This window comes from Diachasmimorpha longicaudata, chromosome 1, assembly GCF_034640455.1.
Source record: "Diachasmimorpha longicaudata isolate KC_UGA_2023 chromosome 1, iyDiaLong2, whole genome shotgun sequence".
Classification (NCBI taxonomy): domain Eukaryota; kingdom Metazoa; phylum Arthropoda; class Insecta; order Hymenoptera; family Braconidae; genus Diachasmimorpha; species Diachasmimorpha longicaudata.
Genome location: NC_087225.1, coordinates 1,314,134 through 1,342,079, shown reverse-complemented (window position 1 = coordinate 1,342,079; position 27,946 = coordinate 1,314,134). Strand labels below are relative to the sequence as shown.

Sequence of the window (27,946 nt, the reverse complement as noted above, 5' to 3'; positions counted from 1 at the left end):
GACGAAGGATTCGGGCTTTGGGTACTGCGGTTATTGACATGCCTCCATTAACATTCAGCTTGTCGTATATTGACTTTATTTTCAATTCCCAAAGTTCCTGGGAAAGGGGTTGTATGAACTAGTTTCAAAATTTATCTGTTAGCCAGCAACAAAGTATTCAAGGTATCCACTGATCTTATTTTTCTTTCAATGTTTTTTTATTGCAAAATTTCCTATTCTCAAATTAACAGTGACATTAATCTCAATTTTAGATCTTACAAAATCGTCAGTTAACATTATTCAGTTCAATTTTGTTTCACTGTACCAGAGATTTTGAGTCAAAGCCAGAAAAAAATATGTTAACCTCAGGTGGAAATAAATATTCGATAAAAAAACGTTTTTTTTTTTCGGAATTCCGAAGCGAAATATTTAGTTGATAATTAGTTAATAATGAGTTATAGTTAATTTATTAGTTTTTAATGCTTAATTAATAGGTAATTAATATTTAGCTAATAATTAAGGAATAGATACTTAATATTTGGTTAACAGTGAGAGTTAGTTAAAGAACTTTTTGCAAGAATTCGCGGTGTTTTTTTAGAGCTTTCAATAATTTTTATATGAAAAATGACGACATTACTAACCGAATTTTCCTCGTCACTTCCGTAATCAATGATCAAAATTTAGTTCTGTAACTTTTAGTGGTTAATTTGCATACTCTGATTTTAGATAATCAGAGCGCACTATTTGAAGCCATCGAACAGAATTTCATCGAAAAGTTGGCAAATCTCCGACAGAAATTCATTAGTAGAATGTCAGTTTTTTCCGTCCTTTCACGTTGACATTTTATGACATATAAATGAATAAAGTGAGGTATCCGAAATGAAATTCGTAAATGAGTTACTCTGCTGGGATCCCCCGAGACAATATTGACGAATCCATCAGTGATAATGTGCTACGGTACACGACGAATGTGGAGGAATGCATTTGGAGGATTTTTGGTTTTTCAGTGTCGAAGAATTCTTCCACAATTCTTTCGTCTTCTGTATGACAGACTCTACTTCACCAAAATTAGAGTGGAAAACTAATCCGTCGAATATCACTCGTGCCTGAAAATTTATTAGATATTTTCCTCAGGTTTCCGACCAGAAATATCAAATTTTGCTTCACAGTCCGGATTTTTTATCTCCAAAATTTTCTACCATCGTTTCGAAGCAACGACACTGTCGGAAAATAATCTATAAATTTGAAACATTAGTGATATTACTACTGATATAGTTGCAGTAAAACGTCAGTAACAATTCAACCGACAAAATTATATTTCAGTAATTTTCGTGGTGGAGTAGTTTTTTCCTAGTAGTGGATCAGTAGTTTTTTCATTCCATTTATTGCATGAGTCGCCGTTAATTTTTTTTTAGGCACAATACACCACCTTTTCCTTTTTTTTGAATTGGTGTTGTGTTCTTCATCCCTAATGAATTGAATTCTATGGAGCGCCATCGTTGATCCATGCGAACAAACCACAAAAAAAGAAATAAAAAATGGTAGAAAATTTTCACGATTTATCCAACAACTGCTGGTACATACGACGCGAGTGCAGGGGAGTGTGGATTTCACTGGTGGGTTTGCCTCCTCGACAATCGCGCGTTTTCGAGTGGAGTGCAACGGTTCTCGTCGTAAACTCGTTTTGGAAGTGTACCGGAGAGGACACCGATTGCCACGAATATAAATTGAGATGGATCGATGGAAAAAATTGAGTTCAATCTTCTGGGAGATGAACAATCGGAAAATAGAAGGGGATATAACAAGAAAAATTGCAACAAATTATTTATTTCCTCGGTGAGGACAGGATTGATGAAAAAATAGGTCTGATCACTAGGGAAACTGGGAACAGAGGCGAATAACGAGAACACACTGTTTAAAAAATTGAATTTTTATGGACAGTGGACCATCAATTTTCACGTCACTGACACTAAATGCGATTCCGGAAGAAAGATGCGAATCAAAATTTGAGTCAAATACTCTAATTTAAGGTCAAAAATTGATGAGAAAGTAGTCAGATTTCATCTGATCGGTGACACGACTAAATATTACGATAAAAAATATCACATATAAATATTCTTGACAAAAATATCACAAACAAGAAAGTGCTCATTACAATTCACACATCAACAGCAGTGGTTCGGAGCCCACTCAAAAATGTAGGTCCACTAGTGTTCTCACATGAGGATGCGAGGGTAAATAAACAACCAAACTAATAGTATCTATGTAGAGAAACTTAATGAAGCAAAAAAGAGCAAGCCGATGAATGAGACAAAACAAATGCTGGTATGCAATTGCGAGGTACAGCATAGTCTAAGGTATCACTTGGTGACGCTTAGGAGGAGACTCTTTTTTTTTCCCCCATCAAAGGTACTTTTCATGTGTCTGTGGCATTAGATTTGTAGGTGGAGGGAAATAGTCAGTAAAAATTACGTAATCCGTAAGGAAGTGTCACTCTTTGGTATTTTGGTATGTCTAAAGGAGTAGAAAAGAATAACTCTGAAGCCACCAAGGAATTTTCTGGTCTATGACGGAAAAAGTACCAAATAGACAATATAATTTTCCTCTTGCGAGTAAAATATAATTAGAAGTTTCCCAATTATTGCGGCGTCGAAAGGAAAAATTCCTCGACGCTGAATACTTTTTACGGAACTAGGGCGTGATTTTTACGTCGTAGGATACGTAAACTTTCACGAACGGACGGGACTCGCGACTAATCGTGTATTGTCGGGCCTGTAGGGGGAGGGGGAAAACCGAGCGCTGTCGCCGTTGGCGGGAAATCGGATTATGCGGTGTGGTAGTAATGACGGATCGAGAGGAAAATTGAAAGTACAATCAAATTCGGAGAGTCGTTCAGACTCTCCAAATTGAATTGTTTATTAGCATGACGGAGTGGTGGAAGAAGGAGGTGACTGATCTTTATATCCTTTATGGCTGATTTACGTATCACTTATTCAGCTATTGAACTTTCAGTCAGTGCTTCGACTGCCCTCGAACAGGAAAGACCTCAAATAAATAAGTTGATTGCTCTGAAATATTTCACTTATTACTTCACAATCCTGTATCCCTGGCTATCACTGGCTTTATCAAACGTTCCCATTCTCAATTATAACTGCGAATTCTCCAGTGTTGCCAAAAGCCGTCTGCCATGTCTCCAACGTCTGTGATTTTTCAAATGCAATCGTTTATGGGTTTCCCTTTTTTTTGCATTCTCCACAGTTCACTTAACTGTGGTAAGGATGACATAAGTCTACGACCGATAAGCAATAACCTATGACTGACCACGTCAAAATCTATAACTAAGATGTGGTGTAATATAAGATATTATTGCATGGAAATAATGTCGCAGGAATCGTGACGCAAAAGTAATTCCGGTCACCTTAACATCGGACATATTCATCGGAAAGTGGACAACCCTCCAAATAGATTTACCCTACATTTCACCTTCGCTACTAAAATCAATGACTTCCTCCCTTGTTCCAAGAGTTCCCAATAAGAGCAATGATTTTCCGCGAAAGATCTTCGCGATAACATTTATTGCTACGGTTTTTTTATCGCGAAAATGCGTTGGAGACACAATGCAAGTGAAGTATGGGTTGCACGGTATGAAAATTCTCCATCCCCATCTCAATAAACTATTACCTCAGAACGAGAAACAAATCAAAGTGCTTTCAGAAGTTGCCAGCGGTTTAGACAATTTCCGGGACAAGAAACAGTGTCGCCAAGCCGTCCACTTTATCACGTGTAGCAGATTCAACAATATACCCGGACATTTCATGCGGGCAAGCAAAGTACAGACGTAAATGGTCAGCCCCCATTTGATGATGCAGTAACATGAAAAGGTCCCGAGGAACTCAGAGCAAACCGTAGTTACAGATATTCCCATTCAAGTTTCAACATCATTTAATGCCTCAGCGGAGTAATGGAGTAACGGATAGCGAGCCAACAATAGCTCAAGACGGATCTTCGATAGAGGGTTGCTGCACTGAGAATACCGAGAATACTATGCAGTTACTGAAACACCAACTGACGTCGATAAGGTAAAACTATCCGCAGAACAATTTCATTTGTATCCATCGGATAAATCCCTTTATTTAGGGATGAGGATCATGGAGATTGTGGTATGACAGGGGTATGAAGTAGTTTCAATTCAATGCTGTGGGAAACTGAGTATAATTGAGTTATATTAAATAAGGGTAATGTAACCCAGGGCAAAGTAGAAATTTGGAGAATGGATTGAGATACAATGGACAGTTCACTTCGCGATTGGACGAAACAGAAAATTATCCGCGAGTCTAGTAGACGAGACCCGATGTGCACTCAGTACGTTCTATTTGTATTTCCCGCCGAGAATGTAAACATATGGCGATTGCATTGACCAATGAGACAAAGGTCTTACGCATGAAGTTCGCCGATGGTCTATGTGGTTGGGTTAATTAATTTGCTTGTCAATTATTCGAAGAGAATTAGAATTAAAGAAGAAAAACTTTCTTTTTAAAAGTGTAGGTAGCTGTAGACAACACAGTCACTTCCTCGACTACCTCTAAATGATTTTTAATAATTATCTCGAGCAGGGGATGATGAATTAGAATATTGTCCTTAGATACACTATATAAATGGCCTATGTTCTTTTCAATGGCACATCGGTCACATTTTTCGAGTCGATAGTTTGGAAAATACGCGCATAGCAACGGTCTCATGTTCACATTCTCAGGATTGCACACCATAAAATTGGAGGAAACAACTGATCCGCCCGACTGGCACCATCAAATGTATGTACGACGTTGAAGTATTACCAATAGTGGATTTGAATGTGTTGCGGGCATTCAAAGAAGGAAAACGGAAAATCAACTCTATTCACTTGAATCAAGTAGAACAAATACAGTTCCAGGAGAGACAATAAGTTGATCATACCATAAGGGCTTTTTTCAAGTAAAAAGTTTGATTCGACAAAAATTTTGTCAAAACAAGTAATACATTTGTAAAAGAGGGAATAGAATTGAATCGAAATTAGTATCGAAATTTAATTTGGTTGTTACCCCCTACCACCCTATCCTATCGAGACTAACGCGACTTCAGAGCTCAGGCGCATGGGGAGGATATCATCTCTAGCCAAAAGAAATGTTAAAAAAAACAAAATCTTCAGTCCCAAATAAGAATAATTCTCTTTCATTTCAGGCCATTTCATGGAACAAAAACTCAGCATTGGAAGTCACACCACTTCATTTAGAGCCTCTTATTATAATCTTGAGATTTATGGGAGAATTAAGAAGATGGAAATAAGAAAAGGCTAGAGCGAGAATAATAGAAATCTTCAAGCCAAGTGGAGTCTTTTCTAGTAGATTTTCTACTCTAAATTCAAACCTCATCAAGAAATGTTAATTCATACAAAAATCCCTGGACTTGTCCTGCCGGCAAAAGCCAGATTTCTCGCAATGAGAAAATTCAAATAAAACGAAAATGTCGATTGAATAATTTTTCAAGGAAAATATTCATAACGCGAGTGGTTAATCCATCAGAAATTACGGGGAACTAATTTCATATTCGGTTATAATTATTTCAGGGAATTTGCTGAGAGCGTTAAAACGAAATGGAAGAACGCACTTTGATGTATCTCAGTCATATAAATTCTGCTCTACTTCACTCAAAACGGCCAAAAATGAAAATTCAAAGTAATTTTCCACATTCGCGAGAACGTAAATCAAAAATATAAAAAACAGTTTAGACAGTATAATTAAAATTAATGTAGGGTGAATTTACCTGGGGTTAAAAATACGTAATGTAACTCCACGTCTGCCAGGATAAGATCCTAATTTCACTCAGATTGACAATTAAAACGAGAATTAATTATGAGGAAAGTCCGAAGAGGCTATCAGTGGTTTTGTAGTTCACTATAACAATTGAAATCCTATGGTAGATGGGTATTTTCCAGATGTAATTGAACTTTTCACTGATGACCGCCAGACAACTAATTGTGTCGTTGTTGACTCGGCTGTCTATAAACCTCAAACGAAAGTACAAAAATAAATTCCCATTCATTTCAAAGGCGCCGTAGTCTCTTCTGCATAGTTTGTCATTAGTGAAGTGTTAAATTTTGACCCGTCTCTTCCAGACAAAAATTTCCTTGTGATCAATGCGCTGAGAGAAAAATATGATTTTACCAATTAAATATTCTTCAGACAAAAATTTAAAACGGATTTTCCAATGGATTCCAATGTCAAAAATATTCCCCACAATATCGAGAAAGGATATGAAGGTAGTCTGCTTATCGACTATATTGATTTATAAACGCTCAATTAATATTTCCATCCTCCCACGCCTCGATGAGTCCAGTTAATTAACATGACGAACGAGCAAACGTGTGCAAATAAGACATTGGAAGTGTATCTGTATTTATTATTCAATGCCTAATATATTTATTATTCACTAAAGTGATTATTGCTGCTCAATTTATTCCCTGCGTATCCAACAATACCCAACGAGCCCTTCTGAAGACCTTTCGATGACTCTCCTGAAGATTTCTGGAAGACCTTCGACAGACGACGATTTTCGTAGGCGGAACCTTGTCAATGGAGAGGGTAGGTTTCCCTCGACGCTTACATTTAGGGGCTGGGGATAGGTGCATGCATTGGAGGAATTTCGTATACGTTGCAGGAGACGGGGGTCTCCTGCTTGCAGAGGAGGGGTTCAACTGAGAGAATTCATATATCAATGATTTTACATATGGGAGAAGGGGTTGAATCCGTAAGGGCTGTTCTATAAATAGGAGGGGGGATATGCGAGAGAAGTGCTTATATGAATGTAAAGCTTGTCTTGTACATGAAATGATTTAGATATGGCGGGTTGTACATATGGAAGCAGCGGCTCATGTACACACGAAACGAGTGTCAACACTAATTTAATTTGTGTTAAGTGCGCTAAAGCTGCTTACCTCAATGATTAATTTCAAATATACGAGACACCATTGGTCGTCGCATTGAAATGTAAATTACCACTGATTTTAACGAAGAATATCATCTGTCATAATTATGATCTTGTATCATTAACGATCCCAAATATCCATGAGGTGTAAACTCATAAAATTTTGATCATATTCTACGGAATCGCCCACAGTATTGTCAACAGAGAGGAAAAATAAATCGAAATTCAGAGTCAAGAATGTTCCCCTGTTTAAAAGAGAAAAAGATTCGCCGAGGCTAAAGATCTGTAATTATTTTAAATAGTGCAATCGAAAAGTATAACATGACAGAGTGAAAACAAACTAAAATAATTAAAACGAATTGAAATAATAAGATTGATGAATCAAAAGAATGTGAAGTTAAAATGAAAAAATATGTAAAAATCAATAACTGGTGTACGTCCAATAGAGTTGCAACTTAAGACAGTGTCAGTAATTCAAATTAGAGTGAAGCACTTTAACGAATAAAAGAAATTGTCATCTACACAGCGAGAGATATTCAGTAATTATCGTTCGTTACAAACAAATGGAGCAGTCAAGTTTTTCAGATTAAAAAAATCACAAGATCGAAACGTGAATGATTTTTGCTGAACGAATTTTTTTCAATTTGTGGTTTTCTTTTTTCTGCTCTGGGGATTATTTTTCCGAACCCAAATTATTTTTCCGGCCAATGGTAGAATTGCATCACGAGAAGAAAACCACAGTTAAGAAAGAAGAATTGTCGTGGGGTGAATTTGATTGGATCATGTTTTTACTAAATCGTAAAAAACCCGAATCGATACGCGACTGAAGAGAAAATATTTTCATAATTACTGGGAGATCTGTTCCAAAGGACCTCTAATTGTGCTATTGAATCTTCCAAGGAAACGTTTCATTGAAATGCTGATTTCACTTCGTTCTATTAAATTTGAATAAAAGGCATTTGGTGAGAATGTGCTTGAAGAGTATCGGAACGAGTTTCCAGACGGATTACGGACAAGATCGATGCACTTTAAGTGATGAATGAATTGAATTTCCAATGGAATTACTCGACATTGTGAGGGAATTAGTCAAGACCTGATGTTAATGATCCGGAGATAATGGCAATGAAAGCTTATCAGAAATGTGATTCTGAATTATGTACAGACCATTCAATGAGAATAGAATTGAACGCGAGTCTTATTTCTGGACTTGAGTCGACAGAAATTCATGATCATCAAAGGAGAACTTTCCTTCGACTCTAGTTCATAAAATCATTAGCAAAGTGGTATAATGAGAAAAGTTGACTCATCCTCACTGTCTTTATTAAACTCCATAACATGAATTTAATTCTCCATTTTCCCATTTGCGCCAAGAACATTGATCCTCCTTCAACTATTTTTGTTCATCAAACAAAACGTTCATTTGGCACATTTTTAAATTTCTATTTATTTTGCAAAAATTTTCAAGGCAAACCACTACACAAAACTTTCTCTTGACGCTTTTTTTACAAAAATTTATTGCGTTTTCTCAGCAGATTTCATAGATTTTTTCCAAATAAAAAGAGAGTTTTTAAATTTCATGAACTTTGTTTTTCAAAATTGAATTTAGGATTCAATGGAATAGAGTTGATTTTTCATTTTACTTCTCAGTGCTGTCAACCCCACCAATTGATTCTTGATTATCGATTCGAAAAATATGAAACATGTACCATTGAAAAGAGCACAGACTATTTATATAATGTAACTAAGGACAATATTCTAATTCACCCTCCCCTGCTCGAAATAATTATTAAAAATCATTTACAGGTAGTGGAGGGGGTAGTTGTGTCATGTATAAATATATGTCTCGATTTGCTCCCTAAAAAGTTCACAACTTGATCATCTCCCCAAATTTCGAGATATTCATCAAAATCTGTTCAATACTCAAAAGTCACTTATCTCGTTTTACCCCTTCACTACTAAAATATCCTCACCAATACATTCTGCATATCATGTCAATGATAATTCAACATAATGTTCATTTAACAATTAGACCCCCTACTTTGTAAAGAATTAATCAACAATTAAATCACGAAGAATTTTTCAAAAAAATGAAATATTCTCATAAAAATTCCATAAACATTAATATTCAAAAATCCTTCCCTCAGATACGTGAACAGAAGATAATAACTGAGTTCTGTAGTGTCCTTTTTTATCGTATATATCATCGGATGTCCGTGATATGACGTTGACAAGTCCATTTAAAAAACTTGCGAATTGACTCAGCTCCAAGTTTTCTCATTCCCTTTGTTACCATTTCATTCGGTTGGCTCTGGTTGCTTTATATCCGGCGACAGATTTATTGGGGAAGTTGGTCAGAAAGCATGTACGGAAATGGTAAGAAAAAAAGGGGAGCGGAAAGTATATAAAGTGTGCTAAAGGTCCAAAGCGGTAATCTCTATTCTGCGAGGTTTTATCGACAACCGCAGCAAATACTGCGGCGCAAAGAATTGTCGATTCGATTTCGTCGGTTGATATGGGTCATGATGTTATGAATGTTTTGAATGTTTTTCGTTGAGGAGATTAGGAGAGGGCGGGGCCGAATGGGCCGATGGGGCAGAATATAAGCTAATGACAGCATTTTATTGAGTGACACCAATAATAATAATATAGTAATAACAATTAATTATATGATTATTATAATTAATTATATGGTTATTATAAATAAGACAGTGCCGTCTAATGTCACTTACGACTAAATTCGCGGTTCTGTGGTATTTTTACAATTATTTTTTATGCTTCCTCGTTCATTTTGCCCTTCTCCCCCTCCCTTTTGTCACTGTGCGTCAGTGGCAGAATGATTAAAGTGGTCTTAACGTACTACAAAGCGCTGACTGCCGTAGAGATGGGAAAACGTCATTTAACCTGCGAAAAATACGCTGCAAAAAACCTGGAAAAGGGCATCACTGGGGAAATAATATTTGTCACGCCTAGGGCGGAAAAAATAATTCTGACGAATGTGGCTTTTGATAGTCCGAGCCGAAGGCCAGGATTACAAACCGCACAAATCAGAATCACTTTTTTCGCCGTGACTATGATGTTATTTTACCTCACTTCGCTCGTTTGGAAATGTGTTTTTGGCCACAACGTTATTTTTTTTTTTCATATCTAAAAAATAGAGCCCTGTCACGGCGGCCTCCGTAAATGTGCATTGCGTATGCTGCGGATATAGTTAAAAAGTGTCATGGCGCCTAGGAGAATTTTTGGAAAGTTCACATGAGAAATTTCGTATAGAATAGAATCGCCTTGACTTTGAATGTTCCGTCATGAAATTGCGGAATGTTCATGACAATTATGACTATTGTCCTAGGGATTGTTACTCGCGTGGTGTGCCGGCCCTCATCTTCGACTGAAAAATCCCTAGACCACTCGCCCTAGGGATTTTTCGTTCGTTTTCTTCTTTAGCTTTTTAATTCGGTCATTTATTTTTTCTTCAGCGGAAGGGGGGCGGGGGACTCGCCTCGTTGCTGCCCTACCAACATCCGGTATTATGCTGCTGAAGTTTTTCTCTTGAAGGAAAGAGTGGGGAGCACGGGTTTGTATGTAGAATTGATGTGGTGGGGGTAGGCTGTCAAGGCAAAACCCATATTGTCGTGAATATATGTACAGTAATAATTACATATTCGACTATTTCACATGAATTTGCGCACAAATGCGCGATGAAAACGAAAGGTTAGCCGAGTTCTGCGCAGCTCTTGGCCTGTAAGTACCACTTATCAGACCCCAAACCGGAAAAGAACGAGGTTAGATCGGGTAGAATGACAGCAAATTCATCAAGTGAACTATCACCCCATTTAATATACCATCAACGAGCTCCTGGTGAACCCACGAGGCGAAATTAAATTTACCCTTCAAACATTGACTCTTTAATAATTGTTGAAAGCCTAACTTGACGGGGGAATTTGCTTTTAACTCGGAAAATTGAGATTTAATCTTGATCGTTTTCGAAAGGAATAGTATAATCGTAAATAGTATTTTTGACTGTGCTATTTCATCCGTAAGGGCGCTTGCGTGTTCCGGCTAGTGCCCCCACCCCTCCATAAACCGAGGAGCTTTCAATGTGAAACTGAATTATTGCCCGAATATACCCAGCACCCAACCCCTCTTCCTGTGTTCTTATAACCACGGCAAGAGGTACATCTAGTAACCGGGAATTTTCGTTGGAAAACTCGTGCGGTATGAGAAGTGGTAAAAGGGCAAATGAAAAACGCTCCATGAACTACGCACGTGTTTCCATTTTCCCTTTCTACTTTTACCCTTTATACACGTACTTTTCAAGCATTGCCTAGGGTTACGCTTACGTAAAAACTTCCACGTGATGCTGAGGGAAAATTCGTAGATTCAGAGAATAACTTTTCAAAATGAAAAATTAATTGTGGATAAAATACTGTAAATCGATTGAGTGGATGTTCATGAAGGTACGGGGGATGGGAAATGTTTGTGCTTTATCTCTTTTGCAGAATTCTTCTGCACAGGATCGGGCACAATTTGTCAGATGAATCATCAAAAATCTTCTGAAGATCACCCGCGACTCCGAAAAATTTGTTAGAAGATTTTTGGAAGATAATATTTTGGAGAGTTTTTCCAAGAAAAGCTATCTTCTGTACATATTTCCAAATAAAAAGTGCCTTCCGAAAAATCTTCACCAGGGAATGCTTTTGTTAATTTTTGGGTTGAAATAATACGAGGGAACCCATCATCAACATACTCCAAAAACTGACAATGAGTTTTGCCCTTCACAAACTGGCCCATATTCACAGGCACAAACGCATCAAACTGATCGATAATCTCAACATTTATAGAAATCGGTCTCACACCTAACAACCAAAATTCCTCATGTAATTGCAATTATTGATTTGTAAATAACAACTGTTCAAGAAAAATAATTTTTCCGACTCTCAAATATCAGCTAATTTTCGAAAAAAAAATTTCTGGTTCCTTGTGCTCCATTCCATTTCAATTTTCACCGAATTCCTATCGATGATTAACCAATTTATATGCGTTCAATGTTTTCAATTTGTATCATCCGAAATAATTGAAAAAATGCATTAATCTCACTCTGAAATAATTCAACGGAAAAAATCATATATATCTATAAAATTAGTTAATGGATAACCGCATTAACATTTGAATAATGTTGGCCATTACGCCTCTCGGTTGCCAGCAATATGGAAAATAAAACAGTGCGATGATAACATCATTACGTGCCAGCAATAACCATAAAGATACCTAAACGAGGTGAAACCCTTCCCAGAGGCGATATATAAAATACACACCACGAGGATTACTCATTCCTATTGTGTATCATCTGTGGGAAAGGGAGGAGAGGATGAGGAGAACCTTAAGATTGTGGGGAAGAGGGATTTACATCCGAAGCTGCCAGTCGAACGCTAGTGATAATACATCCGCAAATCCCAACAGATTACGAATACACTATACACTTGATGCCGAGGTATTTCAGTCTCATCGCGCAACTGTTGAATCAACCAAGTCAATAACAACTGTAATCGCGCTTGGCAAATTCTATCAAACTTGGATTTTGGTGCAACAGTTCGCTGACGAGAGGATGAAAAGAATTTCTAAGTGATTTACGATGAAAGGAGTCAATTTATGCAGAATTTTTTCTTCTGAATGGAATCGTTCAGATATAAGTTTCCAATTTTTTTTTTCACAGTGAAATTAAAAGTTCTTTTCTCATGGGAGGGATTGAAAAAATTTCGATATATGCAGGGGCACCCGAAAATGCTTGTTCTGTGACATTGTCCAGGTTAATATTGTGAGTATTGTTGATCTCTATGATTAACATAGAGAGTCAATGGTTCATGGACTTCGGATTTTGAGATATTTCCCACTATATGAAGCACGTATATTTTTGAAATCATTGAAAAAAGACTGAACCAATGGCTGAGCTGATTTCTTAACCAATGTAATATTAAAGTATAAATCTGTATGAAAAAATTGTATATAACGAACCTCCACTATTGTGAATCACTATTATTAATTATTACTATCTTGTCATATTTTAATAGCTGTATAAAGCTCTAGGTTTCGATAAGCTTAATTGGGAAAATAAAAAAAAGGATCGGATCTAGGTTTCGATCAATGGATCTTCGTCCACAACGTAGATCCAGCCTGAGAGAGCCAGCGTGGAGGTAATCTTGATTCAATCGTTGAATCCCATATTGATGCAACTCGAGCCTTATATGCCCCTTCCAATCTCAATCAAATCTTGAAAAAGTCTTGTTCTTCCAGGATGAAGTGCCCAGGAAGTAATGAAGCTCCATTTCATTGTCGAATCCAAGACTGATTCAAACTCAGACGTCAGTTTCCCATTCAGCCCATATAATTATTAGATTCATAAATTACATTCCTCAAAGCGCCCAATTATATTCCACTAAAATACTTCAACGAGTTATCAATGATAATTAATTATTGGGAAATTATCGAGCAGCTGGAAGGGTTGATCGAAGGTTCTCGGTGAAGTCTCGATCAAGGCTGGAAATTCCAGTAGTCTGAAGACTTTGTGAGTTTTCGAACTTCATGCAAGCTTGGCTCAACCTTGAGAATCCAGGCTCGATCAGCCTTGATCAATTTTTAATCAACCACTCAATCCTCATTCCATCATCCATTCACCAGCGCACTTTATTCAACAATTCCAACAATTCAACAATATCAAAATTCAAATAATCAGATTAACCTTTTATTCGCTCTACACTCTTCAGTGACCTCATAAACTCCGACGCTTTTCCAAATACATTGTGAAAATATTCTCCAGCTTCTGTCCCTCATCATTTCGCTTTTGTTCATTGTAACCCCGCACAACTATTGAATTCAACTGATAAAAAAGGATAGAATGTCACTGAAACAGGGAGGAAATCGATTATATCGCTCTGTGAGTGCCGGTGTTTTCCAAATACAATGTATGACGCGTACGTACAGAACCACAAATAAAAATGAAGGAAAGAGATGTGCACATTGGCCGGAGAGATCGATACGCATCCCACAACCTGGTGTGTCGAGGTGAGCACTTTCCAGTTGCTTATTATTCATCGTGTGACGCGATCCGAGCGAGACAAAGTTACATCACTCGGGGTGCCAGCAACCCTCAGCGCCGATAGCTGTTCGAGACTCAAAACTACTCAGCTGCATATTCAACTGAATTTAACAAGCTGATAACGACAATTGCCATTCAATCAACAGAAAAAAAAACTACGGAAATTTAAGGTAGTACGACGAAATATTACCGAGACGTAATATTATCCGAGAGATTATTATTGGAAAATATCACATGTGAAAAATAATTATTCATCAAAATATTATTTACTGAAATGTTACCAGTCAAAAGTTGTCTTCGAAAAAATATTATGTGTTTTAATTTTCTTTTTGTGTTTTATTTTATTACTGAATCGATTTTTGAAGATCGACGAAACTGGCAAGAACTTACCCTTTGATTTTAAAATCAATATTTTTTTTATGTGTGATGTTTCTCTTAATAGTATGGTATCGTATGATATTTTTATTTAGTAATATTTAGTCATTTGATATTTTTGATTAATAATATTTTGTCGTGTAATGAAATTTAATTTTAGTGTTTCTTGCTGGAGCGTTTTTTTAATGGAATTATCGCAGCCAAATGCCGCAACGATGAACACCGCCTCGAGAAATGGCTCAAATGAACGTGACGAATCAACGGGCGAATCGGAAATGCACATCACAGCTACGAGCTCATTCTATTAAAACTCAATTATTCCATAAACAGAATAATACGGCTGGAGATATTCGAGCAGCAGGAAACTTTATATCAAATTTCGGGGATACGGATTATACTTTTAGACGGTAAAGATGTGGTGCCAGAATTATTTTTGTGTCTGAATATCTAATTTCGTGGCAACAAGATAAAATGATTTATGTTGATTTTTTTTGAAATTTATTTCTTCATGTTATTATACTCTTCAAAATCTAATAGAGAAAGAAAACAAAAATAAAATTTAGTAAAAAAATGCCCTAAGACAAAGTTTTGTGGGGTCGTTCGTCCGGAAAATTTGGGAAAAATGACTGAAAATGACAGAGAGCACCAACATTTTTTCATCTCACTTAATTCTCCATTTTCCAATCAGTGCCAAGAACCTGGATTTTCCTTCAACTATTCTTTTTCATCACGCACAACTTTTGTTTGGCTGGCTTTTTGATTTCTATTTATGTTTCAAACATTTCTAGCGTCAATCACTACACAAAACTTCTTTTTGGCCCTTTTTTCCCAAAAATTTAATCCTTTTTTGTCCGCAGATTTCATACATTTTTTTCAGAATTAAAATCGAAAGTTTTTATCTTTCAGGGACTTTGTTTTTTGAAATTGAATTTAGATTCAATTGAATGCAGTAAATTTTCCATTTTACTTAAGAAAAAAATAAAAAACGATTTATGTAGTATAACTAACGATAATATTCTAATTCATGGTCTCCTGCTCGGTATAATTATCAAAGTAATTTAGAGGTAGCAGAAGGGGTAGTTGTATCATGCATGGATACCCAACAGTAGTTCATGTTTCTTTCTGTTGAAATATTTCCAGTGATAAGATTTTGAAGGAATAATTTTATGAATCGTAACACTTTTTGTTATAATTTTTTTAGATGACATTTTGAGTACTATCATCTTGATAAATACACTCACAGAACGATTTATTTATTTCAAACAAAATTGTTCAACTCTTACCCAATAGTAGAGTTGAGCATAATCAAATGAATATTCGTTAATACTCAACGAATGATTAATTTGGCCGGCGAATGTCAACTCGAACAACATTTATCAAATACACATTCGTTAACTACTAACAGCCGAACGTTTGGTGGAACTAAAGGGAGCCTAACTTAACAACCTAAATCCGTTCCTTTATAATAATTTATCTATTCTCTCAATGTAACTTTAAGAAGTAACTCTATTGCGATGAACCAATTGCCGTTATCTTTAGCACGAGACGAAAATCTCTTGATGATCTGAACTAATGAAAAGTTTCTTTCTCTTCAGTGTAAAAGATAGTCCTATAAAAAATTGTAAGCCGTGAGTTTCGTGACAGAAGTAACAACGTACTTTTTAAAAAACTTTTTCCTCCGAGCGGACATGAGCCTATCAAAAGGGAATAAGATAAATGGGTCAATTCTGTTAATTGCAGCCATCTCAGAAATTAGTGATTTTATATGTCAGCTTCCAACTCTTTCACTCGCAGCTGAGACAATTTACACCTGAAAAGTTTTAAAATGTGACGTCGCAATCACTAATTTACGATATGAATTCATAGTTAATCAGATGGTTTATTTTCCACTTCACTTCCTTTTAAATATGAAATTACTTTGTCTTCCAGAATATATTTTCAAAGGTTTCTCTCAAATTTTTAGATTTTTCAGCTGTGGAATAATAAAATGGAATTTGTTCATTTTATAAAACGGAAGAAATACTTTCTTGTAACTAATATCTTCAAATATGTACCGATATGTAAAAAATATGTTTATGAAACTAATTTAATCCGACGATATTCACCATTTCCATAGAATTGTCGAAGGAATTCTTCCGAAACCTCTGACAATGTATTTCACTGAAGAAAACGCATTCAAGGAATTACAGCTTTGCGGTCCATGAAATACGGAGTACCTTCGTTTCTAGAAAGAAAATTTGCCCCAGGTGCAAAGGGGTTTAAGAAACTCTATGCGATAAGATGTAGCCGGAGTTTGCAATTTTCCCGATCCTCCTCCCTCTCTCATTTTCCTGATTTTTTTTCTATTGAGTGCTCGTTAATGCTCGTCGATCGATTCGAGGTTGACTGAACGTGGAAACAAAGAAAAATTGAGAAAGACTTCTGGATGAAAAAAAAAGAACCTGCGCCGAGATAAATTGATTGAAAACGAAAATTAAGAAACGGAACGTCGACCGTGATAATTAAAAATTCATACAATTAATAAGTAATCAGCGAACTTTGTAATTGACATTTCCAAGTGGACACTTAAACGTTTTCATCTCAATTGTTTGTACTCAATTTCCAAAGATTGGGATAAAAACATAAATTCTCCTCATTATAATATGAAGCATCAATATATTTTCCAAGAGACGTAAGGTAATTCGAGCAGAAGGTGAAGAGCACATTCAATATCATCGGGTACGACCAAAATTCTTTTCGATCATCATACAATGAACATAGAATGAATTTTCGACACCGCTACATGAGCCCATCGGTGATTATGGCGTAAACATGAACGTCAAATAATAAAAGTTGAATAAAAAATGAAATCCGAAGCTTTTGAAGGAATCGGCACCGTTCGGAGGAAAGTGGCATAGTTCGGCTGAATGAGGGGAAGCCGAGCGTGGTTCGGAAGGACTCGGCGTGTTTGCGCGGGACTCTGCTTCCCTTCGTCTACCCGAACTATGCCGAGGGCTACCTGAACATAGACTAAAAATCCGAGGACTTCAACCGAATGACGTACATTATTTTCTGTCTCGTATACGGTCAAGAACAAAAATCGACGATATTTATATAATTAATATATCAAAAGTTACTTTGGAACAAAAAAATCTTCAGTGCCGAAAAAACGAAGGAAAGTTGAAGTGCCTTGAGTGTCAGATTGTTAACATTTGATGAATTTTAAATTAAAATGTATTGCCGGTTTTAACTGTGAAATTGGAAACTAACAAGCGATGTAAACCACGTTTATTTGCATACTAACAAACAAAACAGTAGCTGCTTCACATAAAATTGTCATTAAAAAAAATGTTCTCCCTCTGCACATTTATCAATAAATTTTACCAAAGATGGATTCCTGTTAAATGTCACAGCCATACAAACGAGGTAAAATAAAAAAAATTAGACTTAGAAAAAATTAGATTTAAAAATAAATCATAAACGTTAAACTGACACCAGGAAAATCCAAATAAAGCGAAATGATGCAATATGTCGATTTTATTGGCATCCACTTGCCCGTTGGTTTAGTCTCTATTTTCACATGTTATATTCGGCATAACTTTTATGCTACGGTAATTAAAGTTTTATGTATTTACCACAAGGATGGAGAAATACTTCTTTTCAATTCCCGACTGGGTTCAAGCGAAAATTTGTTCTCTCTAATTCTAATTTTCTTCAATTTTTTTCCAGTTGATGTAATGTCCAATACTTTACCTCTTCTTGAAATTATTATTTTCCATTTCTTTATCGCCAACCTAGCAATTTTGTAATTTTGCATTTTTTCTTCAGTAGAATCATTGAAAAATTTTCGGAAGATCTCCCTGGGGATCCCAAAAGGTTCTTTGGAAGATCTTGGGAAGACAATTTTTGCTGGAATATATGTTCGGAAGAGAAATTTTTAAGAATATTTTCCACAAATAAATTCAAAAGATCTTCAGAAACAAATATTGTCTTCTGAAAATCTTTCAAAGACCGAGTTCTCATAATTAAGTACAATTGATTGGCAATACTGAGAAAGGAATTTCTTGTGTTAAAAATATTGTTTAACCACAAGGAAGCTCCTCTGGAATTAGAATCTCCTATGGCAATATTCACATAAATTTACTGGTGGCAAATAAATATTTTTGGAAGAGGAATTTTTTATCGTCAGTCAACGCGAATCAAATTATAATTACCCCAAGGTAACCCGTGGTCTAACAATAACTCGATAAGTTGTCCCCAAAAATAACTGCGGAACCATCAAATCGAAAATAATGAATGACATAAAAGGGCCAACTTTTGTTGTTAACGGTTGGATCTGATCGTTATAGGCCCGAGCTCCAGTGCGATCTATTTTTTCCTTCAATATTGTTTATTAAAGTATTACTCACGATAATTAAAACCACAAACAAGTGAAAACAACAATAATTGAAGGGCATTTTTGAAGAGAAGTCAGCGCCAAAAACATCACACACTCTCAGACAAACTTTCTTCTCAGTAAAATTTTTTAACTAAAATTAATTTTCTCTATCAGTGTATATTGTCGGCTATTTATTGTGAAAAAGCAGTTTAATTTGCAAATCCTTTTTGTTCTAAAATCTTTGCAAGTCTCTTACCACTCAAGAAAGTTCCACAAACAGGTGAACATGATGAACTATCTCAGATTTTCAATCGCCGAACGTTTCCAATCATCAAACTTCGATGGCGTCACTCAGTTATCCTTTATTAATCTATTCACTTTGTTTACATGTTAATAACTGCGTTGCCCTTAAAGTTATTTTCACGAGTTCTCCGTTCGAACTTTGGTGACTTTAAATTAAAATTCTTCACTATTGACCATCTTTTCCACTTCATTTTATCGTTCTTTTTTTCATTGAACACTTTCAAGAGTCTCCAATTCAATTCATCTTTCAATTTAAGTTTTCTATCCTGAAATTACCATCGTTTCATGGCAATCACTAAGATAATTGAGGGAGGGGGCAAAATTGAGGAAAACAACGAAGTTGGAATTTTATTCAATCGACGAGGAAGCTGTCAGACTGATGTGCCATTCAATCAGCAGCCCCTTTCATGTTTTCCAATGCAGAAACTCCAGCCCCAAATTTCCATATGCCTGTCTACGTGCCTGATGTATTTTTATTAATTTCTGGTTAGAGACAAATTGAAATAGTTGGAATTTAGAGAAATTACGTTAAATTCAAGTTTTTACCAGAACAGAATGTCCTCATGATCGAATAAATGTCTTTTTCTATATTAATATTAGATTAAATATCTCTTTTTGAACAATATATTCTTTTGCAAAAGACTATTCAATGAATTTCATCGGTTAATTTTTCATTAGTTCTCATTCTTCTAGTTTTGTCATCAGAAAGTTTGAGAGGGAAGTCATTACTTTCGTAAAATAAGTTCACCCAAGGAAGATTGAATATTTCCAATAATAAACGAATTCCACATTAATGGGTTTCAACACATGACCGTCAACCCCACAATATTCAAGCATAAGAACATTAATTGAACCGATGAATTAATCGAAACTCAATTAATTGAATGGATTGAAGATCGATTCCCCCCAATTGATTTTAGACGCACCGCCCAGTGAACGCGGAGGAACCTCGAAAGGCTTTAACAATCAGTAAATAAATCATTCCTTCAGTTCACCTCTTCCTCGATTTGTTTCCTTTCATCATCAAAACACGAGACGGCACCTCCCCATTCCCAGTATTTATATTTCCCCGGAGTCAAGCAAACAGACGCGACAATATCCCCTTCACGACTGAGTGGTAACTGCATACACTCTAGAAAAAAAAATGTACCAAAGGGGAACAAAACATAAAGGCCTGGCTATTTTCGAGGGCGAGTCCGTTGTGCGAAGCGTCGAGTGTGCAAACGACCTCGACCCTGCTCTCTCGACAAGAGGATGCCGCCCCTATCCTCACACGTGCCAGTATCGAGAGCCGATTCACCGGCTCGGGGAGCCACCACAAGTGCAATAAAAACTCACTGAGAAGGTAAAAAGTCCCCAAGTGTATCTCCAAAGTATTTTCAAACTGCTCAAGTTCACTTAGCCATTCCCATGACAATTAATCATCAGCTGTCAGTTGCCAATGTCGTCCAAACGCTCATGACATGATGAATTAACGATCAATGCGCATCATAACAATCAACAAAAAAACATTCCGAGAGAATTCCAAAGGAGTTTCTGGTGAAAATGTGAGTTATTCGCACGATATTCACTGAATTCCATGAACTAGGAAGGTCACAGGTCACTCCAGAAGGTCATTATGGTCCGATAAGGGTGCAATTAATGGTCGAAAGATGATTACAAAACATTCGGTATTCGCTAACCATTTTGATAAAAATGCATTGGCCCGGAGAGTTTGGCCACCCCGCAACGCGACGAGTGCACGACTGCCTCACCAGCGAACGACTCGTTCACCCCCTGGCCCGCGCAACCCCTCGCACTCGCTCGGATTCGCTGACTCTATCCTCGTTTCGCTACCCCCAATTCCCCCATCCACCTGACGCACTCAACAAACGCGAAGGGGTGGAGGGGTTTTCCCCACCCCTTCATCGTTGAGAGGAGGATGAGGGTGATGAGGGGTTGGAGGGACGACCAACGCGCATCATCCCGCTCGAATTTCCCCTTTCTCCTCACCATCGCGCCACCAGCAAGTGAAAGAAGAACGAAGCCAACCCCTCCGTGGATCTTCGCGCTTCCTTGTTATTCCTTCTCACTCTGACTCACAATCAGCCCTTCATATTACCCTTTTGTCCTTCTCTCTCCTTCTATCGACTTTCCTGTTTCTCTTCGTTTTATTTTTTTCTGCATGTTTTCTTTTTCTTTTCGTCATTACTTTTTTTTTGCAAATCTCACGCCTTTCATCTTCGTAATTTTGGGTGAAATTCATAATTTACTTTGGGAACTAGGAAATTTTACCGTGTCGGTTTTGTGGAGATAGAAAGGGCCTTTGAGGGTGGGATGATTTGAAATTATGAAGCGAAGGAGAATTTATTGGGAGTAATAAAATGTACGTACGCTATTGAAGTATGACGAACAGTAAATTCCAATATGTTGCGAACATTCAAAGAAGGAAAATGGAATATCAACTTTATTCAGTTGAATTCTCAATCCAATTTTAAAAAACAAAGTCCAGGGGAGATGAAACCTTTTTTTTTTAAATCTATGAAATCTGCTGAAGAGAACAAAAGTATATTTTCGTGAACAATGTGACAACAAAAAGTTTAATGTAGCGATTTGCCTTGAACGTTTTTTGAAAAATTATTGGGTTCCAAAAAGTAAAAGTAGTTTCTCTTTGAAAAATGTTTATTTCGAGTCTACTAGTACAAACTTCAGCTCTAGCTGACTAATTCAATTCGAGGGGTAAAACTGTTGTCTTCTGATTCTAACACTGCATTTTACAAAGTACTTAGCCAGTAAGTCGGAGGGTTGGAGAAACTGGAAGGGGAAAGGCCCAAGATCTTTGATTGGTCACAATTCAGGAAGGAATGTCCTTTGAGGGCTGAACTTGGGAGGTAGGGAGAAATGAGGGATTGGAAAATGCGCGGATTATACTAATAAAATGATTGGAGAGGCGATTCTGGATGGGACATCTGGATAACAGAAGTAAGGTTTTGGGAAACTACTAGGGTTTATAGTGGGTATGCAACAAAATGAATGGATTTAAAAAAGACCGGAAAACCGAATTCTGTATGATGACGAAATAGTTAAAGGACAACTAGGATTCTTGGGGCCGATTGGAAAATGGAGAATTAAATTGATGCTATGGAGTGTGACATAGACAGTGAGGTGAACAAATCCGCGACAACATTGAGAGTAAAATATAATTTTACCAATTAAATGTTCTTCTGACATGAATTTAAAGCGGATTTTCCACTGGAAATTTGGAAACTGGAGTATGATGTGTATGCTCTGTTTTCATGGGTCAAAACAGAGGTGCATGAGTGGGACCATTGTTAATGTGAGTCATCAGGTCCAGAGTGTTGTGACCCTCTAGTCTTTTTAGTTAGTTCCTCTAAGGGAACGAACCAGAGCGGTTGTGCCTTTCGAGCATATAAAATAAAAAAAATAAATAAGATCACACGTTTAGAATCATTATCACTATCCCATTTATAATACCTGATAATTTATTCACAAATCAATAAGGACAATATTCCTTTATATCCTGGTGTTGGTAAAAAATTGATCACCATTTAGTGAAAAAAATATCAATCCCTCCATATTTTCCGTCATGAAAATGCATGTTCTTTCCTTATTTAATTCACTTCGTGCTCGAACTTCCTGAAGAGATTGAATCGTTTGCTGAATTTTTCTTTTGAGCATGAAAACCCGGAATATTTTCTCATATTTCCATCACCATTGACAGCTGTGAGATCGTTCCTGAGATATTCCGAACGAGAATTCTACACAGTTTCGTGCCACACATGAACAGCAGATGCTATTGCCATCGAAAATTGAGGTGAGTATATGAGAATATTAAATTTCTACTATTGGAATTGGGTTATTTTAAATAATAATTCTGGACATAATTGAAACTATTTCTCGCCTTTATTACGTAACTCAACGAATTGTGCTTGGAAGACACATCCGCTCTGTACCGAGTCCTTAGAGAAACTAACTAGACTTACAAAGGGAAACGACACCCTGGACCTTTTAGTCACATGCTCTCAAAGACTTCTATTAACTCCCCTTTGTCTGCATACTTAAAATCAAACCTAAACATCATACCTCACACTTCTCAGAATTCCAGTCTATAAAAATGTTTTTTCAATTTAAAGTATAAACACTCAAAAGAAAATGAGATTGATTTTAGCTTTCTATTTATTTATTTCATGAAAAATCCAACATCTTCATCAATAATATATGAATTCAGGATTTTTACAATTTTTTATTAATCTGTACTAGAGACATTAGAATCGCAGTGTTACAGGTCAATGTTATGGAAGAAAAATATCACAGTAAAATTATTTTGATTATTTTTCAAAAGTATCACAGATAAATATAATTATGAGATTGTCCTTGTTTGTTATAAAATATTGATGTATTATATGAAATGATGGGCAAACAGATATTTCAAAAATCAATATTTTAGGGGGTAAGAAATCCCCATTCGTTTAGGATCATTATAATTATGCAGGAATGAAAATCTTCACATATATCGATCTCTACCTCAATTAGAATTGAATTCTAATAAGCAATTAACAGTCACTTCCAATTTAATCGAACAAAATGGAAATCTATTCATACAAGGAGAACAACAGATCTGATTTCAAATTTAGTACCTTCAGGAAAGTCAACTAAATATGCTGATGTGAATTTCAAGTCTTTATTCGATAAAAGATTAACGAGTGAGTTAAGATTACTCAAAATCACGGTTACATCATCAGCTCTAACTTGAGTGCATTTTTATTCTCCATATTAGAAATCACAGGACTAAATCCATTGCCTCCTAGTCATCATGAAAAAAATCGATAGTCTGTACCTCAAGACTGGATAGAGACCAAAAATTCCCATGTTTACTGTGACCCAGACAATCCCTCTAAAGTATTGTCTTTTGATGTATCCTGACATCTCTCACGGCACCACTATCCCCCACGGTAAAATCTCTACATAGAACATATAGGACTTCTACATAATCCATACATGGTCTACATGAAGAATATGTGCAAGAATATTGGAGATAAAAACCGTTATAGAAAATTCAAAACCAAAAAAATACTGTTTACTTAGTTTACTTTTTTAAAACTGATTTACTTAAAGTATATTTTATAATCACTTCAAACATATGCGATTTTTGACGATTATATTTGGAAAAAAATCATTTTCTCGTCATCGTTAATATGTTTTTAATCCTTTAAAAACAACCGCAAAATGCCCCCACCGGATTTTATTCCCTGATGAACAGAAGAATCGCAACCGCTCATTACGTTCTTCCCCCCCCCTCCATGTTTTGAGTCCCGCCAATCCACATTAATATCGTTACTCTTAAGTCTGTTTGATTGATCAGTGAATTTGGTGGAATAATTCATACGACTCAGTAATAGAATAGTTAACAAGTGACGCAGCAGAGTTATTTGAAGATGCTAAGTGTAAAGTGAGTCGACAAATAGTAAACAATTAAAAAAGACTATAAGTCTAGTGAATTGTTGCAATTACAGCACATAGAGGCATTACTCAAAATATTCCATGATAAATCCCTTTAGAGATATTTTATTCAAAATTTTGCCATCATCTATAAGAGATTGAGTACACATATTAATAATAAATGTTTTTGTGTTACTTGATCGATTCGTAGAAGATAACAAAATGGTTTAAAAATCAATCGGTTATCGATTTTACCATTGAAAATACAATATACTAGAAATAAACGGTTATATTAATAAAAAAAAATTAAATAATCTGTTTTGTCCCACTCTCCTCTATATATATTTTACCATCCAGTACCTTCTATCTAGAGTTATTATATATATACATGAAACCATCCACAACAATATATAGAACGACAATTTTAAATATATAAAGCCCATGTGAGTGATAGAAGAAAAAAAAAGTTGCCTCCTAAGGATCATTAATATGATACCTTGGAATATGCTGTACCTCGCAATTGCATACCATCATTTGTTTTGTCTCATTCATCGGTTTGCTCTTCTTGGCTAAATTACTTTTCCACGTAACTACTATTATTGTGGCTAAAGTGTTTATCTATCCTCGTATCCTCATCTGAGAACACGAGTGGCATGTGAGTTATACTATATTGCTACTCTTTATTCCTGATATTTTTTCATTGGAGCTGTATTCGTGTTCCAGGATGAATAATATTTTCTCCTAAAATTGGGGCACCGAAAGATGGTCAAAAGTGACTCCTATTACAAACGACAAAATAGTAGAGCAGCCAGCTCTACTAGTCGCTGTGTCGCCATACGAAAAAAAGCATCTCACATTGTCGTGGAGCTCGGCCAATTCTTCCAAAACTCAGTGCATGACCGTCGGCGAAAGATAGTATATATGAGCGATTCATTACATAACGAGTACGAACATTATGACACTCTCTGGGACTGCCCTAGGATACTTCCATGTGGACCGCCTCCAACGGGGGAAATAACCAGGAAAGAACGAAATCCACCCCCAATGGTGAGAAAGATCGTTGAAATATAGAATTATATGCTCTAGTTCTCCAGCGACCAGCAAGGAAACATATAATGTATAACTTGGCATGTGGAGTGGTCAAAACACAGCTACATCGAGGGGGTCAGGGTAGGCAAAACGGACCGGGGAGGGTAGAACGGACCTCTCATGTTTTTGATTCCGAATTTGAGTTTTGTTTTCATCCGATTTGCAAATTTTTTAAATTTTAGCTGGAAATATTGAAAATGGGATTGTTATAATGATTCTACACGTGTGAATATTCTTTATTGTTTTTATTTTATAAGCTCGAAAGGCACAACCGCTCTGATTGATTCCCTTAGAGGAACTAACTGAGAAGACTAAAGGACCACAACACTCTGGGCCTGATGAGTCACATTAACAATAGTCCCACTCATGCACCTCTGTTTAGAGCCAAAAACCAGACCCAAACTTCTCAGAACTTTCACCCATAAAAGTGTTTTTCAATTTCAAGTGGAAATATGAGAATAAAAGAAACAGAAATCGTAGAAAGACCTACTCAGTCCAACTGTAAATTAATTTTTGATAAATAGTTTGAAATGTAAACTCTAATAGGAAATGATGTGGAATGGTCCGAAATGTAGAAATACAAAATTTGAAGAACATGTCTGTATGTGCGCATGATCAATTTGCCCACTCTTAGAAAATTAACGGAATAAACGGCTAAAATAATTGCGAGAAAGATCAAATCTCACCAAATCACAGATATTACTGAGGACTAAGTCTTTGCCAAAATTCAGCTCCATTAGTCTACTAGTAACATTGAAATATATTAGTCATAAAAGATCATTTTCGCTAAATGAGAGCATTGATTGACGACTGACACCAAGCTCGGATCATATTCGATATTCAAGCTTGTCCCAAGGTTGGTCCCACTTTGGCAGAAGCCCGAACTAGCTGCAACTTGGTGTCGTCCAAGCTTAGATTACCATTACAAATCAATGATTAACCAAGCTAAATCCAGGCTCGGTCTTCAAGTTTGAGCCAAGCTATGTTAGTCTTGGTCTTAGCTTGGGCCAAGATTGGACCAATGGTAACTCCCCACCTGGGAAAGAGCCGATTTTGCCTTTGACCGAAACAGAGACCACTAATAAGCATTCTGTTCGACGTACCACTTGAGTCTCCCTCTTTCCCTCCCACGCCACTTCACCCTACCTTCCCCTACAAATATGGGCTTCTCCACACCCCTCCCCCCTGTTGTCAACATTCACTAGATGGAATTTTCCCATAAATTGACCAGTTCCGCATTGCCGAACACCCATGAATGCACACGTACTTTCACCTGCACCATCGCCATCACCATCACCATCACCATCACATGTCTATACCTCCACCGTGACCCTTGGTACACCAACTACTCCTCAGCTATCGGTTATTTGATATCACGAAAGATAGATGCTCACCGGTGTAACACCCCCAGGGTACAACGGAATTATCTTCCACACCTCCCACGGTATTCGTTAAAGGGGTAGGGGTTGGCTGTAGATTATATAACACAACGTCCTCTTTCTGTAACCCCTTTCCTATATATTCTCATTCCGCTGGGATATCGATAATGGCTTAATTATAGCGACGAGCACGTATGTGCCGGGTTTGCACTCTACGAGAATCTGTGTTGACAATCTCATTTGTGGTTTCGAAGGAGTGGCCATGGTCCAAAACTCACCCCCTCTGTTACTACCCTTTCGATGAACGAGATCGGTACGTGAGACTCTGTGTGGTGGTGAATGGTATTGTTCGGTGAACCTTTCTCATGGTTTTTTCAGGGTTGACGTGAAGGGGAGTAATTGGTGTTGATGAAATTTATTTTTGGAAGATGAAATATCATCTTAAGATTGCTAATTGGGTTCGATTTTTAATTACGAGAAATGGGACTGATTCATTTTGTCTTTTCTGGGATGCAAAAGAGAAAGGAGGGGGGGAGGCGTTAAGGGTGCAGAAAGGGCCGGAAAAGAGGTCTGCGAGGATGGTCATGTGACAGTTGTCCTTTGTATCTATTTTTTCTATTTCAATTCTTATCGATTATAGTGGTAATGTGCTTCCAACTGGATTCGACCAAATTTATCTTCTTTTAAGGAATGACTTTAATTAACGAATTACATATAAATAAGATAGTAAAGATATTGGCTCAGTATTTGATATCTAAGTATTAAGTGATAAATCGAGCTACTACTTTTAGCGGGATTAATATATCCAAAAGTAAATTCTCAACGGAAAATTGAAAAATTCGGATATCTCTAAACTTTTCAATGGGGGATATTCATGTTTGATCTACGTAGGTAACATTAAGAAGCACATTAAAAAAACTAATTAGAGCGATAGTTTTTGAGGTAATGAAGAACAAAGTTTTAGATATGAAGTTG

General features: G+C 36.6%; 1 protein-coding gene across 6 annotated transcripts in view; it reads right to left on the bottom strand.

Moving 5' to 3' along the window:
* Positions 1-27,946, bottom strand: part of Kmr (kramer) — a 278,588-nt gene that overhangs the window by 173,131 nt on the left and 77,511 nt on the right. The window contains exon 1 of one of the 6 annotated variants that reach the window (XM_064125103.1): positions 19,018-19,153. The exons of the other annotated variants lie outside the window; for them this stretch is intronic. Coding sequence (XP_063981173.1) covers positions 19,018-19,049 — 32 coding nt within the window. The 5' untranslated portion in view covers positions 19,050-19,153. Of the gene's footprint in view, positions 1-19,017; positions 19,154-27,946 lie in introns of those variants that run through there. 6 annotated transcript variants of the gene reach the window in all.